The following is a 17945-nucleotide window of genomic DNA, read 5'->3' as shown; positions in this document are numbered from 1 at the left end:
ATTACTGGGGGGGCATAGCGCACATTACTGGGGGGGGCATAGCGCACATTACTGGGGGGCAGAGCGCACATTACTGGGGGGCAGAGGGCACATTACTGGGGGGGTAGAGGGCACATTACTGGGGTGGCAGAGGGCACATTACTGGGTTGGCAGAGGGCACATTACTGGGGGGCAGAGGGCACATTACTGGGGGGCAGAGGGCACATTACTGGGGGTCAGAGGGCACATTACTGGGGGGCAGAGAGCACATTACTGGGGAGCAGAGAGCACATTACTGGGGGGCAGAGGGCACATTACTGGGGGGGCAGAGAGCACACTACTGGGGGGGGGCAGAGGGCACATTACTGGGGGGGCAGAGGGCACATTACTGGGGGGGCAGAGGGCACATTACTTGGGGGGCAGAGGGCACATTACTGAGGGAGCAGAGGGCACATTACTGGGGGAACAGAGGGCACATTACCGGGTGGGCAGAGGGCACATTACTGGGGGGGCATAGCGCACATTACTGGGGGGCAGAGCGCACATTACTGGGAGGCAGAGGGCACATTACTGGGGGGCAGAGGGCACATTACTGGGGGGGTAGAGGGCACATTACTGGGGGGGCAGAGGGCACATTACTGGGGGGCAGAGGGCACATTACTGGGGGGCAGAGGGCACATTACTGGGGGGAAGAGGGCACATTACTGGGGGGCAGAGGGCACATTACTGGGGGGAAGAGGGCACATTACTGGGGGGAAGAGGGCACATTACTGGGGGGCAGAGGGCACATTACTGGGGGGGCAGAGGGCACATTACTTGGGGGCAGAGGGCACATTACTGGAGGGCAGAGGGCACATTACTGGGGGGCAGAGGGCACATTATTGAGGAAAAGGAAAACTTTTTTGCTCTTACCAGTTCGCTGCATTTAAACAAATAGTGAAAAATATAATGGAGTCTGAATACTTCCCATACCAATTATATACCAGTCAGTATACACCAGTCACTATACACCAGTCACTATATACCAGTCAGTATACACCAGTCACTATACACCAGTCACTATATACCAGTCAGTATACACCAGTCACTATATACCAGTCACTATACACCAGTCACTATACACCAGTCACTATACACCAGTCACTATCCACCAGTCACTATATACCAGTCACTATACACCAGTCACTATACACCAGTCACTATACACCGGTCACTATTCACCAATCACTATACACCAGTCACTATACACCAGTCAGTATACACCAGTCAGTATACACCAGTCACTATACACCAGTCACTATACACCGGTCACTATACACCAGACACTATACACCAGTCACTATACACCAGACACTATACACCAGTCACTATACACCAGTCACTATACACCGGTCACTATACACCGGTCACTATACACCGGTCACTATACACCGGTCACTATACACCAGTCACTATACACCAGTCACTATACACCAGTCACTATACACCAGTCACTATACACCGGTCACTATACACCGGTCACTATGCACCGGTCACTATACACCATTCACTATACACCGGTCACTATACAGCGGTCACTATACACCGGTCACTATACACCAGTCACTATATCCCCTCATTATCCCATACCATACCTTGGGGGGGGAAGCTGTTGGGGTATCCAGCAGCTGCATAGAGAGAAGACAATCTGTGTGAACCCAGACCCATAACTGGGGCAATCGTTGAGTGCTATCGCTGACACATTATAACTATAGGTCCCAGGTGAGAGGAACTTACCTGCTTTGGAAGGTTTTCCAATTCCACCTAAGAAACAGAACATATTGTAGGGGTTCAGCTCAAACGTGGGGGTCGGCAATGACAAAGCTCTTCATGGACGGCCGGATTCAGGATAAAACTGCATTTATTCCAGGAAACCCCAGTATCACACACATCATCAATCACAATCCTTGCCTGTCCGGCTCTGGCTATACACTGGTGGCTCTGGCTATACAATGGAGGCTCTGGCTATACACTGGAGGCTCTGGCTATACAATGGAGGCTCTGGCTATACACTGGAGGCTCTGGCTATACATTGTAGGCTCTGGCTATACACTGGAGGCTCTGGCTATACACTGGAGGCCCTGGCTATACACTGGAGGCCCCGGCTATACACTGGAGGCCCCGGCTATACACTGGAGGCTCTGGCTATACACTGGAGGCTCTGGCTATACACCGGAGGCTCTGGCTATACACCGGAGGCTCTGGCTATACACCGGAGGCTCTGGCTATACACCGAGGGCTCTAACTATACACCGAGGGCTCTAACTATACACCGAAGGCTCTGGCTATACACCGGAGGCTCTGGCTATACACCGGAGGCTCTGGCTATACACCGGAGGCTCTGGCTATACACTGGAGGCTCTGGCTATACACTGGAGGCTCTGGCTATACACTGGAGGCTCTGGCTATACACTGGAGGCTCTGGCTATACACTGGAGGCTCTGGCTATACACTGGAGGCTCTGGCTATACACCGGAGGCTCTGGCTATACACCGGAGGCTCTGGCTATACACCTGACCCTCTCTGTGCACCGGTGGCTTCTCCCTGCCGGCATGGAAGGTACATCCAGTAACCCCTTGTCACTCATGTGCGGCCCTCACGCCCTCCAGCCTCGGTGCCTCCATGTAGAGACTCCCCTGACTGCTCCGCACCCTTCTCTAAGAGATTGCACACCTGGTGCAGTGTTACACCCATTACAATGTGGATCCTTTGGTCTGGAGCAGTGATCACACTTCTGTCTCCACTCCAGGAATTAGAGTCCTGTATAGCTCTGGCTATACACTGGAGGCTCTGGCTATACACTGGAGGCCCCGGCTATACACTGGAGGCCCCGGCTATACACTGGAGGCCCTGGCTATACACTGGAGGCTCTGGCTATACACTGGAGGCTCTGGCTATACACCGGAGGCTCTGGCTATACACCGGAGGCTCTGGCTATACAACGAGGGCTCTAGCTATACACCGAGGGCTCTAACTATACACCGAGGGCTCTGGCTATACACCGGAGGCTCTGGCTATACACCGGAGGCTCTGGCTATACACTGGAGGCTCTGGCTATACACCAGAGGCTCTGGCTATACACCGGAGGCTCTGGCTATACACTGGAGGCTCTGGCTATACACTGAACTCTGGCTATACACTGGAGGCTCTGGCTATACACCGGAGGCTCTGGCTATACACCGGAGGCTCTGGCTATACACCTGACCCTCTCTGTGCACCGGTGGCTTCTCCCTGCCGGCATGGAAGGTACATCCAGTAACCCCTTGTCACTCATGTGCGGCCCTCACGCCCTCCAGCCTCGGTGCCTCCATGTAGAGACTCCCCTGACTGCTCCGCACCCTTCTCTAAGAGATTGCACACCTGGTGCAGTGTTACACCCATTACAATGTGGATCCTTTGGTCTGGAGCAGTGATCACACTTCTGTCTCCACTCCAGGAATTAGAGTCCTGCACCAGGTCTTCCAAGAGACCAACACATGGAAAACGCTTCCAGTGTGACCCCATGCACATTGTGGTCGCTATAAGTCACATGAACCCTCCTCTTCTTTACCATTCAATAGTGACCATGTCACACTATGAATGAATGTTCCATCCCCTGATGATATAAGTCTGGATGATAAGTGGCAGTAGGTTGTACTTACCTTGTAGACCAGCGGCACTTGGGAAGAATCCGGCACCGATCCCATATCCTGCAACAAGACTATTATTACCGGGACAGAACCAGAGCAGTGGAGATCCCCAAATCTATCATCTCCAACCCTCCTGACCCCATAAACCAGACAATCTGGATCCACAACCCTCCTGATCCCATGACTCGGACCATCAGGATCCACAACCCTCCTGACCCCATGACCCGGACCATCAGGATCCACAACCCTCCTGACCCCATAACCCAGACCATCAGGATCCACAACCCTCCTGACCCGGACCATCAAGACCCACAACCCCCCTGACCCCATGACCCAGACCAACAGGATCCACAACCCTCCTGACCCCATGACCGGGGCCATCAGGATCCACAAACTTCCTGACCCCATATCCCAGACCATCAGGATCCACAACCCTCCTGACCCCATAACCCGGACCATCAGGAGCCACAACCCTCCTGACCCCATGACCTTGACCATCAGGATCCACAACCCTCCTGACCAAATGACACGGAACATCAGGATCCAAAACCCTCCTTACCCCATGACCTGGAATATTAGGATCCACAACCCCCCTGACCCCATAATCCGGACCATCAAGATCCACAACCTTCCTGACCCCATAACCCAGACCATTAGGATCCAAGACCTTCCTAACCCCATGACCCGGACCATCAGGATCCACAACCTTCCTGATCCAATAACACAGACCGACAGGATCCACAACCCTCCTTACCCCATGACCCGGACCATCAGGATCCACAACCTTCCTGACCTCATGACCCGGAACATCAGGATCCACAACCTTCCTGACCTCATGACCCGGAACATCAGGATCCACAACCTTCCTGACCCCATGACCCGGACCATCAGGATCCACAACCCTCCTGACCCCATAACCCAGACCATCAGGATCCACAACCCTCCTGACCCCATGACCCAGACCATCAGGATCCACAACCCTCCTGACCTCATGACCTGGACCATCAGGATCCACAACCTTCCAGACTCCATGACCCGGACCATCAGGATCCACAAGCTTCCTGACCCCATAACCCGGACCATCAGGATCTACATCCTTCCTGACCCCATAACCCAGACCACCAAGGTCCACAACCCTCCTGACCCCATGACCCAGAACATCAGGATCCACAACCCTCCTGACCCCATGACCTGGACCATCAGGATCCACAACCTTCCTGACCCCATGACCCGGACCATCAGGATCCACAACCCTCCTGACCCCATGACCCGGACCATCAGGATCCACAACCCTCCTGACCAAATGACACGGACCATCAGGATCCACAACCCTTCTTACCCCATGACCCGGACCATCAGGATCCACAACCTTCCTGACCTCATGACCCGGAACATCAGGATCCACAACCTTCCTGACCTCATGACCCGGAACATCAGGATCCACAACCTTCCTGACCCCATGACCCGGACCATCAGGATCCACAACCCTCCTGACCCCATAACCCAGACCATCAGGATCCACAACCTTCCTGACCCCATATCCCAGACCATCAGGATCCACAACCTTCCTAACCTCATGACACGGAACATCAGAATCCACAACCTTTCTGACCCCATGACCCGGACCATCAGGATCCACAACCCTCCTGACCCCATAACCCAGACCATCAGGATCCACAACCCTCCTGACCCCATGACCTGGACCATCAGGATCTACAACCCTCCTGACCAAATGACACGGACCATCAGGAGCCACAACCCTCCCGACCCCATGACCCGGACCATCAGGATCCACAACCCTCCTGACCACATGAACTGGACCATCAGGATCCACAACCCTCCTGACCCATAACCTAGACCATCAGGATCCACAACCTTCCTGACCCATTAACCCAGACCAACAGGATACACAACCCTCCGGACCCGATAACCCAGACCATCGGGATTCACAACCCTCTTGACCCCATGACCCGGACCATCAGGATCCACAACCCCCCTGACCCCATAACCCGGACCATCAAGATCCACAACCTTCCTGACCCCATGACCCGGACCATCAGGATCCACAACCCTCCTGACCCCATAACCCGGACCATCAGAATCCACAACCCTCCTGACCCCATGACCCGGAACATCAAGATCCACAACCCTCCTGACCCCATGACCCAGACCATCAGGATCCACAACCCTCCTGACCCCTTGACCCGGACCATCAGGATCCACAACCCTCCTGACCCCATGACCTGGACCATCAGGATCCACAACCTTCCTGACCCCATGACCCGGACCATCAGGATCCACAACCCTCTTGACCCCATGACCCGGGCCATAAGGATCCACAACCTTCCTGACCAAATGACACGGACCATCAGGAACCACAACCCTCCTGACCCCAAGACGCGGACCATCAGGATCCACAACCCTCCTCACCCCATGACTAGGACCATCAGGATCCACAACCCTCCGGAACCCTTGACCCGGACCATCAGGATCCACATACTTCCTGACCTCATAGCCCAGACCATCTAGATCCACATCCTTCCTTATCCCATGACCCAGACCATCAGGATCCACAACCCTCCTGACCCCATGACCCAGACCATCAGGATCCACAACCCTCCTAACCCCATGACTGGGACCATCAGGATCCACAACCCTCCTGACCCCATAACCCGGACCATCGAGATCCACAATCCTCCTGACCCCATAACCCGGACCATCAGTATCCACAACCCTCCTGACCCCATAACCCAGACCATCAGGATCCACAACCCTCCTTAACTAATGACTCGGACCATCAGGATGTACAACCCTCCTGACCCCATGACCCGGACCATCAGGATGTACAACCCTCCTGACCCCATGACCCGGACCATCAGGATCCATAACCCTCCGAAACCCTTGACCCGGACCATCAGGATCCACATCCTTCCTGACCTCCTAACCCAGACCATCAGGATCCACAACCCTCCTGACCCCATGACCCGGACCATCAGGATCCACAACCTTCCTCACCCCAATACCCCGACCATCAGGATCCACAACCTTCCTGACCCCATGACCCGGACCATCAGGGTCCACAACCTTCCTGACCCCTTGACCCAGACCATCAGGATCCACAACCCTCCTTACCCCATGACCCGGACCATCAGGATCCACAACCCTCCTCACCCCATTACCCAGACCATCAGGATGTACAACCCTCCTGACCACATAACCCAGACCATCAGGGTCCACAACCCTCCTGACCCCATGACCAGGACCATCAGGATCCACAACCCTCCGGAACCCTTGACCCGGACCATCAGGATCCACAACCCTCCTGACCCCATGACCGGGGCCATCAGTTTCCACAAACTTCCTGACCCCATAACCTAGACAATCAGGATCCACAACCTTCCTTACCCCATGACCGGGGCCATCAGGATCCACAAACTTCCTGACCCCATAACCTAGACAATCAGGATCCACAACCTTCCTTACCCCATGACCGGGGCCATGAGGATCCACAAACTTCCTGACCCCATATCCCAGACCATCAGGATCCACAACCTTCCTAACCTCATGACCCAGACCATCAGGATCCACAACCTTCCTAACCTCATGACCCAGACCATCAGGATCCACAACCCCCCTGACCCCATAACCCAGACCATCAGGATCCACAACCCTCCTGACCCCATAATCCGGACCGTCAGGAGCCACAACCCTCCTGATCCCATGACCTTGACCATCAGGATCCACAACCCTCCTGACCAAATGGCACGGACCATCAGGATCCACAACCCTCCCGACCCCATGACCCGGAACATCAGAATCCAAAACCCTCCTTACCCCATGACCTGGAATATTAGGATCCACAACCCCCCTGACCCCATAATCCGGACCATCAAGATCCACAACCTTCCTGACCCCATAACCCAGACCATCAGGATCCAAGACCTTCCTGACCCCATGACCCGGACCATCAGGATCCACAACCCTCCTGACCCCATGACCCGGACCATCAGGATCCACAACCTCCTGACCCCATGACCCAGACCATCAGGATCCACAACCCTCCTGACCCCATAACCTAGATAATCAGGATCCACAACCTTCCTTACCCCATGACCGGGGCCATCAGGATCCACAAACTTCCTGACCCCATATCCCAAACCATCAGGATCCACAACCTTCCTAACCTCATGACCCAGACCATCAGGATCCACAACCTTCCTAACCTCATGACCCAGACCATCAGGATCCACAACCCCCCTGACCCCATAACCCAGACCATCAGGATCCACAACCCTCCTGACCCCATAATCCGGACCGTCAGGAGCCACAACCCTCCTGACCCCATGACCTTGACCATCAGGATCCACAACCCTCCTGACCAAATGACACGGACCATCAGGATCCACAACCCTCCCGACCCCATGACCCGGAACATCAGGATCCAAAACCCTCCTTACCCCATGACCTGGAATATTAGGATCCACAACCCCCCTGACCCCATAATCCGGACCATCAAGATCCACAACCTTCCTGACCCCATAACCCAGACCATCAGGATCCAAGACCTTCCTGACCCCATGACCCGGACCATCAGGATCCACAACCCTCCTGACCCCATGACCCGGACCATCAGGATCCACAACCTTCCTGACCCCATAACACAGATCATCAGTATCCACAACCCTCCTGACCCCATAACCTAGATAATCAGGATCCACAACCTTCCTGACCCCATATCCCAGACCATCAGGATCCACAACCTTCCTAACCTCATGACACGGAACATCAGGATCCACAACCTTCCTGACCCCATGACCCGGACCATCAGGATCCACAACCCTCCTGACCCCATAACCAAGACCATCAGGATCCACAACCCTCCTGACCCCATGACACGGAACATCAGGATCCACAACCTTCCTGACCCCATGACCCGGACCATCAGGATCCACAACCTTCCTGACCTCATGACCCGGAACATCAGGATCCACAACCTTCCTGACCCCATGACCTGGAACATCAGGATCCACAACCTTCCTGACCCCATGACCCGGACCATCAGGATCCACAACCCTCCTGACCCCATAACCCAGACCATCAGGATCCACAACCCTCCTGACCCCATGACCCAGACCATCAGGATCCACAACCCTCCTGACCTCATGACCTGGACCATCAGGATCCACAACCTTCCAGACTCCATGACCCGGACCATCAGGATCCACAAGCTTCCTGACCCCATAACCCGGACCATCAGGATCTACATCCTTCCTGACCCCATAACCCAGACCATCAGGATCCACAACCCTCCTGACCCCATGACCCAGACCATCAGGATCCACAACCCTCCTGACCCCATGACCTGGACCATTAGGATCCACAACCTTCCTGACCCCATGACCCGGACCATCAGGATCCACAACCCTCCTGACCACATGAACTGGACCATCAGGATCCACAACCCTCCTGACCCATAACCTAGACCATCAGGATCCACAACCTTCCTGACCCATTAACCCAGACCAACAGGATACACAACCCTCCGGACCCGATAACCCAGACCATCGGGATTCACAACCCTCTTGACCCCATGACCCGGACCATCAGGATCCACAACCCCCCTGACCCCATAACCCGGACCATCAAGATCCACAACCTTCCTGACCCCATGACCCGGACCATCAGGATCCACAACCCTCCTGACCCCATAACCCGGACCATCAGAATCCACAACCCTCCTGACCCCATGACCCGGAACATCAAGATCCACAACCCTCCTGACCCCATGACCCAGACCATCAGGATCCACAACCCTCCTGACCCCTTGACCCGGACCATCAGGATCCACAACCCTCCTGACCCCATGACCTGGACCATCAGGATCCACAACCTTCCTGACCCCATGACCCGGACCATCAGGATCCACAACCCTCTTGACCCCATGACCCGGGCCATAAGGATCCACAACCTTCCTGACCAAATGACACGGACCATCAGGAACCACAACCCTCCTGACCCCAAGACGCGGACCATCAGGATCCACAACCCTCCTCACCCCATGACTAGGACCATCAGGATCCACAACCCTCCGGAACCCTTGACCCGGACCATCAGGATCCACATACTTCCTGACCTCATAGCCCAGACCATCTAGATCCACATCCTTCCTTATCCCATGACCCAGACCATCAGGATCCACAACCCTCCTGACCCCATGACCCAGACCATCAGGATCCACAACCCTCCTAACCCCATGACTGGGACCATCAGGATCCACAACCCTCCTGACCCCATAACCCGGACCATCGAGATCCACAATCCTCCTGACCCCATAACCCGGACCATCAGTATCCACAACCCTCCTGACCCCATAACCCAGACCATCAGGATCCACAACCCTCCTTAACTAATGACTCGGACCATCAGGATGTACAACCCTCCTGACCCCATGACCCGGACCATCAGGATGTACAACCCTCCTGACCCCATGACCCGGACCATCAGGATCCATAACCCTCCGAAACCCTTGACCCGGACCATCAGGATCCACATCCTTCCTGACCTCCTAACCCAGACCATCAGGATCCACAACCCTCCTGACCCCATGACCCGGACCATCAGGATCCACAACCTTCCTCACCCCAATACCCCGACCATCAGGATCCACAACCTTCCTGACCCCATGACCCGGACCATCAGGGTCCACAACCTTCCTGACCCCTTGACCCAGACCATCAGGATCCACAACCCTCCTTACCCCATGACCCGGACCATCAGGATCCACAACCCTCCTCACCCCATTACCCAGACCATCAGGATGTACAACCCTCCTGACCACATAACCCAGACCATCAGGGTCCACAACCCTCCTGACCCCATGACCAGGACCATCAGGATCCACAACCCTCCGGAACCCTTGACCCGGACCATCAGGATCCACAACCCTCCTGACCCCATGACCGGGGCCATCAGTTTCCACAAACTTCCTGACCCCATAACCTAGACAATCAGGATCCACAACCTTCCTTACCCCATGACCGGGGCCATCAGGATCCACAAACTTCCTGACCCCATAACCTAGACAATCAGGATCCACAACCTTCCTTACCCCATGACCGGGGCCATGAGGATCCACAAACTTCCTGACCCCATATCCCAGACCATCAGGATCCACAACCTTCCTAACCTCATGACCCAGACCATCAGGATCCACAACCTTCCTAACCTCATGACCCAGACCATCAGGATCCACAACCCCCCTGACCCCATAACCCAGACCATCAGGATCCACAACCCTCCTGACCCCATAATCCGGACCGTCAGGAGCCACAACCCTCCTGATCCCATGACCTTGACCATCAGGATCCACAACCCTCCTGACCAAATGGCACGGACCATCAGGATCCACAACCCTCCCGACCCCATGACCCGGAACATCAGAATCCAAAACCCTCCTTACCCCATGACCTGGAATATTAGGATCCACAACCCCCCTGACCCCATAATCCGGACCATCAAGATCCACAACCTTCCTGACCCCATAACCCAGACCATCAGGATCCAAGACCTTCCTGACCCCATGACCCGGACCATCAGGATCCACAACCCTCCTGACCCCATGACCCGGACCATCAGGATCCACAACCTCCTGACCCCATGACCCAGACCATCAGGATCCACAACCCTCCTGACCCCATAACCTAGATAATCAGGATCCACAACCTTCCTTACCCCATGACCGGGGCCATCAGGATCCACAAACTTCCTGACCCCATATCCCAAACCATCAGGATCCACAACCTTCCTAACCTCATGACCCAGACCATCAGGATCCACAACCTTCCTAACCTCATGACCCAGACCATCAGGATCCACAACCCCCCTGACCCCATAACCCAGACCATCAGGATCCACAACCCTCCTGACCCCATAATCCGGACCGTCAGGAGCCACAACCCTCCTGACCCCATGACCTTGACCATCAGGATCCACAACCCTCCTGACCAAATGACACGGACCATCAGGATCCACAACCCTCCCGACCCCATGACCCGGAACATCAGGATCCAAAACCCTCCTTACCCCATGACCTGGAATATTAGGATCCACAACCCCCCTGACCCCATAATCCGGACCATCAAGATCCACAACCTTCCTGACCCCATAACCCAGACCATCAGGATCCAAGACCTTCCTGACCCCATGACCCGGACCATCAGGATCCACAACCCTCCTGACCCCATGACCCGGACCATCAGGATCCACAACCTTCCTGACCCCATAACACAGATCATCAGTATCCACAACCCTCCTGACCCCATAACCTAGATAATCAGGATCCACAACCTTCCTGACCCCATATCCCAGACCATCAGGATCCACAACCTTCCTAACCTCATGACACGGAACATCAGGATCCACAACCTTCCTGACCCCATGACCCGGACCATCAGGATCCACAACCCTCCTGACCCCATAACCAAGACCATCAGGATCCACAACCCTCCTGACCCCATGACACGGAACATCAGGATCCACAACCTTCCTGACCCCATGACCCGGACCATCAGGATCCACAACCTTCCTGACCTCATGACCCGGAACATCAGGATCCACAACCTTCCTGACCCCATGACCTGGAACATCAGGATCCACAACCTTCCTGACCCCATGACCCGGACCATCAGGATCCACAACCCTCCTGACCCCATAACCCAGACCATCAGGATCCACAACCCTCCTGACCCCATGACCCAGACCATCAGGATCCACAACCCTCCTGACCTCATGACCTGGACCATCAGGATCCACAACCTTCCAGACTCCATGACCCGGACCATCAGGATCCACAAGCTTCCTGACCCCATAACCCGGACCATCAGGATCTACATCCTTCCTGACCCCATAACCCAGACCATCAGGATCCACAACCCTCCTGACCCCATGACCCAGACCATCAGGATCCACAACCCTCCTGACCCCATGACCTGGACCATTAGGATCCACAACCTTCCTGACCCCATGACCCGGACCATCAGGATCCACAACCCTCCTGACCCCATGACCCGGACTATCAGGATCCACAACCCTCCTGACCAAATGACACGGACTATCAGGATCCACAACCCTTCTTACCCCATGACCCGGACCATCAGGATCCACAACCTTCCTGACCTCATGACCCGGAACATAAGGATCCACAACCTTCCAGACCTCATGACCCGGAACATCAGGATCCACAACCTTCCTGACCCCATGACCCGGACCATCAGGATCCACAACCCTCCTGACCCCATAACCCAGACCATCAGGATCCACAACCTTCCTGACCCCATATCCCAGACCATCAGGATCCACAACCTTCCTAACCTCATGACACGGAACATCAGGATCCACAACCTTCCTGACCCCATGACCCGGACCATCAGGATTCACAACCCTCCTGACCCCATAACCCAGACCATCAGGATCCACAACCCTCCTGACCCCATGACCTGGACCATCAGGATCCACAACCCTCCTGACCAAATGACACGGACCATCAGGAGCCACAACCCTCCCGACCCCATGACCCGGACCATCAGGATCCACAACCCTCCTGACCACATGACCTGGACCATCAGGATCCACAACCCTCCTGACCCATAACCTGGACCATCAGGATCCACAACCTTCCTGACCCCATTACCCAGACTATCAGGATCCACAACCTTCCTGACCCATTAACCCAGACCAACAGTATACACAACCCTTCCGACCCGATAACCCAGACCATCGGGATTCACAACCCTCCTGACCCCATGACCCGGACCATCAAGATCCACAACCTTCCTGACCCCATGACCCGGACCATCAGGATCCACAACCCTCCTGACCCCATAACCCGGACCATCAGAATCCACAACCTTCCTGACCCCATGACCCGGAATATCAAGATCCACAACCCTCCTGACCCCATGACCCAGACCATCAGGATCCACAACCCTCCTGACCCCTTGACCCGGACCATCAGGATCCACAACCCTCCTGACCCCATGACCTGGACCATCAGGATCCACAACCTTCCTGACCCCATGACCCGGACCATCAGGATCCACAACCCTCCTGACCCCATGACCCGGACCATAAGGATCCACAACCTTCCTGACCAAATGACACGGACCATCAGGATTCACAACCCTCCTGACCCCAAGACCCGGACCATCAGGATCCACAACCCTCCTGACCCCATGACTAGCACCATCAGGATCCACAACCCTCCGGAACCCATGACCCGGACCATCAGGATCCACATACTTCCTGACCTCATAGCCCAGACCATCTAGATCCAAATCCTTCCTTATCCCATGACCCAGACCATCAGGATCCACAACCCTCCTGACCTCATGACCCAGACCATCAGGATCCACAACCCTCCTAACCCCATGACCCGGACCATCAAGATCCACAACCCTCCTGACCCCATAACCCGGACCATCGAGATCCACAACCCTCCTGACCCCATAACCTGGACCATCAGTATCCACAACCCTCCTGACCCCATAACTCAGACTATCAGGATCCACAACCCTCCTTAACTAATGACCCGGACCATAAGGATGTACAACCCTCCTGACCCCATGACACGGACCATCAGGATGTATTACCCTCCTGACCCCATGACCCGGACCATCAGGATCCATAACCCTCCGAAACCCTTGACCCGGACCATCAGGATCCACATCCTTCCTGACCTCCTAACCCAGACCATCAGGATCCACAACCCTCCTGACTCCATGACCCGGACCATCAGGATCCACAACCTTCCTGACCCCAATACCCCGACCATCAGGGTCCACAACCTTCCTGACCCCTTGACCCAGACCATCAGGATCCACAACCCTCCTTACCCCATGACCCGGACCATCAGGATCCACAACCCTCCTCACCCCATTACCCAGACCATCAGGATGTACAACCCTCCTGACCACATAACCCGGAACATCAGGATCCAAAACCCTCCTTACCCCATGACCTGGAATATTAGGATCCACAACCCCCCTGACCCCATAATCCGGACCATCAAGATCCACAACCTTTCTGACCCCATAAACCAGACCATCAGGATCCAAGACCTTCCTGATCCCATGACCCGGACCATCAGGATCCACAACCTTCCTGACCTCATGACCCGGAACATCAGGATCCACAACCTTCCTGACCTCATGACCCGGAACATCAGGATCCACAACCTTCCTGACCCCATGACCCAGGATTCACAACCCTCCTAACCCCATGACCTGGACCATCAGGATCCACAACCCTCCTGACCCCATAACCCGGACCATCGAGATCCACAACCCTCCTGACCTCATGACCTGGACCATCAGAATCCACAACCTTCCAGACTCCATGACCCGGACCATCAGGATCCACAAGCTTCCTGACCCCATAACCCGGACCATCAGGATCTACATCCTTCCTGACCCCATAACCCAGACCATCAGGATCCACAACCCTCCTGACCCCATGACCCAGACCATCAGGATCCACAACCCTCCTGACCCCATGACCTGGACCATCAGGATCCACAACCTTCCTGACCCCATGACCCGGACCATCAGGATCCACAACCCTCCTGACCCCATGACCCGGACTATCAGGATCCACAACCCTCCTGACCAAATGACACGGACCATCAGGATCCACAACCCTTCTTACCCCATGACCCGGACCATCAGGATCCACAACCTTCCTGACCTCATGACCCGGAACATCAGGATCCACAACCTTCCTGACCTCATGACCCGGAACATCAGGATCCACAACCTTCCTGACCCCATGACCCGGACCATCAGGATCCACAACCCTCCTGACCCCATAACCCAGACCATCAGGATCCACAACCTTCCTGACCCCATATCCCAGACCATCAGGATCCACAACCTTCCTAACCTCATGACACGGAACATCAGGATCCACAACCTTCCTGACCCCATGACCCGGACCATCAGGATCCACAACCCTCCTGACCCCATAACCCAGACCATCAGGATCCACAACCCTCCTGACCCCATGACCTGGACCATCAGGATCCACAACCCTCCTGACCAAATGACACGGACCATCAGGAGCCACAACCCTCCCGACCCCATGACCCGGACCATCAGGATCCACAACCCTCCTGACCACATGACCTGGACCATCAGGATCCACAACCTTCCTGACCCCATTACCCAGACTATCAGGATCCACAACCTTCCTGACCCATTAACCCAGACCAACAGGATACACTACCCTCCGGACCCGATAACCCAGACCATCGGGATTCACAACCCTCCTGACCCCATGACCCGGACCATCAGGATCCACAACCCCCCTGACCCCATAACCCAGACCATCAAGATCCACAACCTTCCTGACCCCATGACCCGGACCATCAGGATCCACAACCCTCCTGACCCCATAACCCGGACCATCAGAATCCACAACCCTCCTGACCCCATGACCCGGAACATCAAGATCCACAACCCTCCTGACCCCATGACCCAGACCATCAGGATCCACAACCCTCCTGACCCCTTGACCCGGACCATCAGGATCCACAACCCTCCTGACCCCATGACCTGGACCATCAGGATCCACAACCTTCCTGACCCCATGACCCGGACCATCAGGATCCACAACCCTCCTGACCCCATGACCCAGACCATAAGGATCCACAACCTTCCTGACCAAATGACACGGACCATCAGGATCCACAAACCTCCTGACCCCAAGACCCGGACCATCAGGATCCACAACCCTCCTGACCCCATGACCTGGACCATCAGGATCCACAACCCTCCGGAACCCTTGACCCGGACCATCAGGATCCACATACTTCCTGACCTCATAGCCCAGACCATCTAGATCCACATCCTTCCTTATCCCATGACCCAGACCATCAGGATCCACAACCCTCATGACCCCATGACCCAGACCATCAGGATCCACAACCCTCCTAACCCCATGACTGGGACCATCAGGATCCACAACCCTCCTGACCCCATAACCCGGACCATCGAGATCCACAATCCTCCTGACCCCATAACCTGGACCATCAGTATCCACAACCCTCCTGACCCCATAACCCAGACCATCAGGATCCACAACCCTCCTTAACTAATGACCCGGACCATCAGGATGTACAACCCTCCTGACCCCATGACACGGACCATCAGGATGTACAACCCTCCTGACCCCATGACCCGGACCATCAGGATCCATAACCCTCCGAAACCCTTGACCTGGACCATCAGGATCCACAACCCTCCTGACTCCATGACCCGGACCATCAGGATCCACAACCTTCCTGACCCCAATACCCCGACCATCAGGATCCACAACCTTCCTGACCCCATGACCCGGACCATCAGGGTCCTCAACCTTCCTGACCCCTTGACCCAGACCATCAGGATCCACAACCCTCCTTACCCCATGACCCGGACCATCAGGATCCACAACCCTCCTCACCCCATTACCCAGACCATCAGGATGTACAACCCTCCTGACCACATAACCCAGACCATCAGGGTCCACAACCCTCCTGACCCCATGACCAGGACCATCAGGATCCACAACCCCCCTGACCCCATAATCCGGACCATCAAGATCCACAACCTTCCTGACCCCATAAACCAGACCATCAGGATCCAAGACCTTCCTGATCCCATGACCCGGACCATCAGGATCCACAACCTTCCTGACCCCATAACCCAGACCATCAGGATCCACAACCTTCCTGACCTCATGACCCGGAACATCAGGATCCACAACCTTCCTGACCCCATGACCCGGACCATCAGGATCCACAACCCTCCTGACCCCATAACCCGGACCATCGAGATCCACAACCCTCCTGACCCCATAACCCGGACCATCAGGATCCACAACCCTCCTGACCCCATTACCCAGACCATCAGGATCCACAACCGTCCTGACCCCATGAAACGGACCATCAGGATCCACAACCCTCCTGACCCCATAACCCAGACCATCAGGATCCACAACCCTCCTGACCCCATAACCCGGACCATCGAGATCCACAACCCTCCTGACCCCATAACCCGGACCATCAGGATCCACAACCCTCCTGACCCCATTACCCAGACCATCAGGATCCACAACCGTCCTGACCCCATGAAACGGACCATCAGGATCCACAACCGTCCTGACCCCATGACACGGACCATCAGGGTCCACAACCTTCCTGACCCCTTGACCCAGACCATCAGGATCCAGAACCCTCCTTCCCATGATCTCCCGGCTCCTGGGCGC

At 55.5% G+C, this 17945-nt stretch overlaps 1 protein-coding gene across 4 annotated transcripts in view; it reads right to left on the bottom strand.

The window, feature by feature from the left end:
* LOC140076237 (uncharacterized) overlaps window positions 1–17945 on the bottom strand; it is a 187808-nt gene that overhangs the window by 14926 nt on the left and 154937 nt on the right. For 3 of the 4 annotated variants that reach the window (XM_072122754.1, XM_072122755.1, XM_072122757.1), the window contains 3 exons: window positions 3660–3707; window positions 1756–1782; window positions 1614–1646 (listed from right to left, as the gene is read on the bottom strand). In XM_072122754.1, the coding sequence (XP_071978855.1) occupies window positions 1614–1646; window positions 1756–1782; window positions 3660–3707 (108 nt within the window). The remainder of the gene's footprint in view (window positions 1–1613; window positions 1647–1755; window positions 1783–3659; window positions 3708–17945) is intronic. The other variant, XM_072122756.1, reaches the window with a different exon arrangement.

Source organism: Engystomops pustulosus, chromosome 8 (assembly GCF_040894005.1).
Source record: "Engystomops pustulosus chromosome 8, aEngPut4.maternal, whole genome shotgun sequence".
NCBI lineage: Eukaryota > Metazoa > Chordata > Amphibia > Anura > Leptodactylidae > Engystomops > Engystomops pustulosus.
The sequence above is the reverse complement of the archived record's forward strand: the minus strand, read 5'-3'. Positions and strand labels throughout refer to the sequence as shown.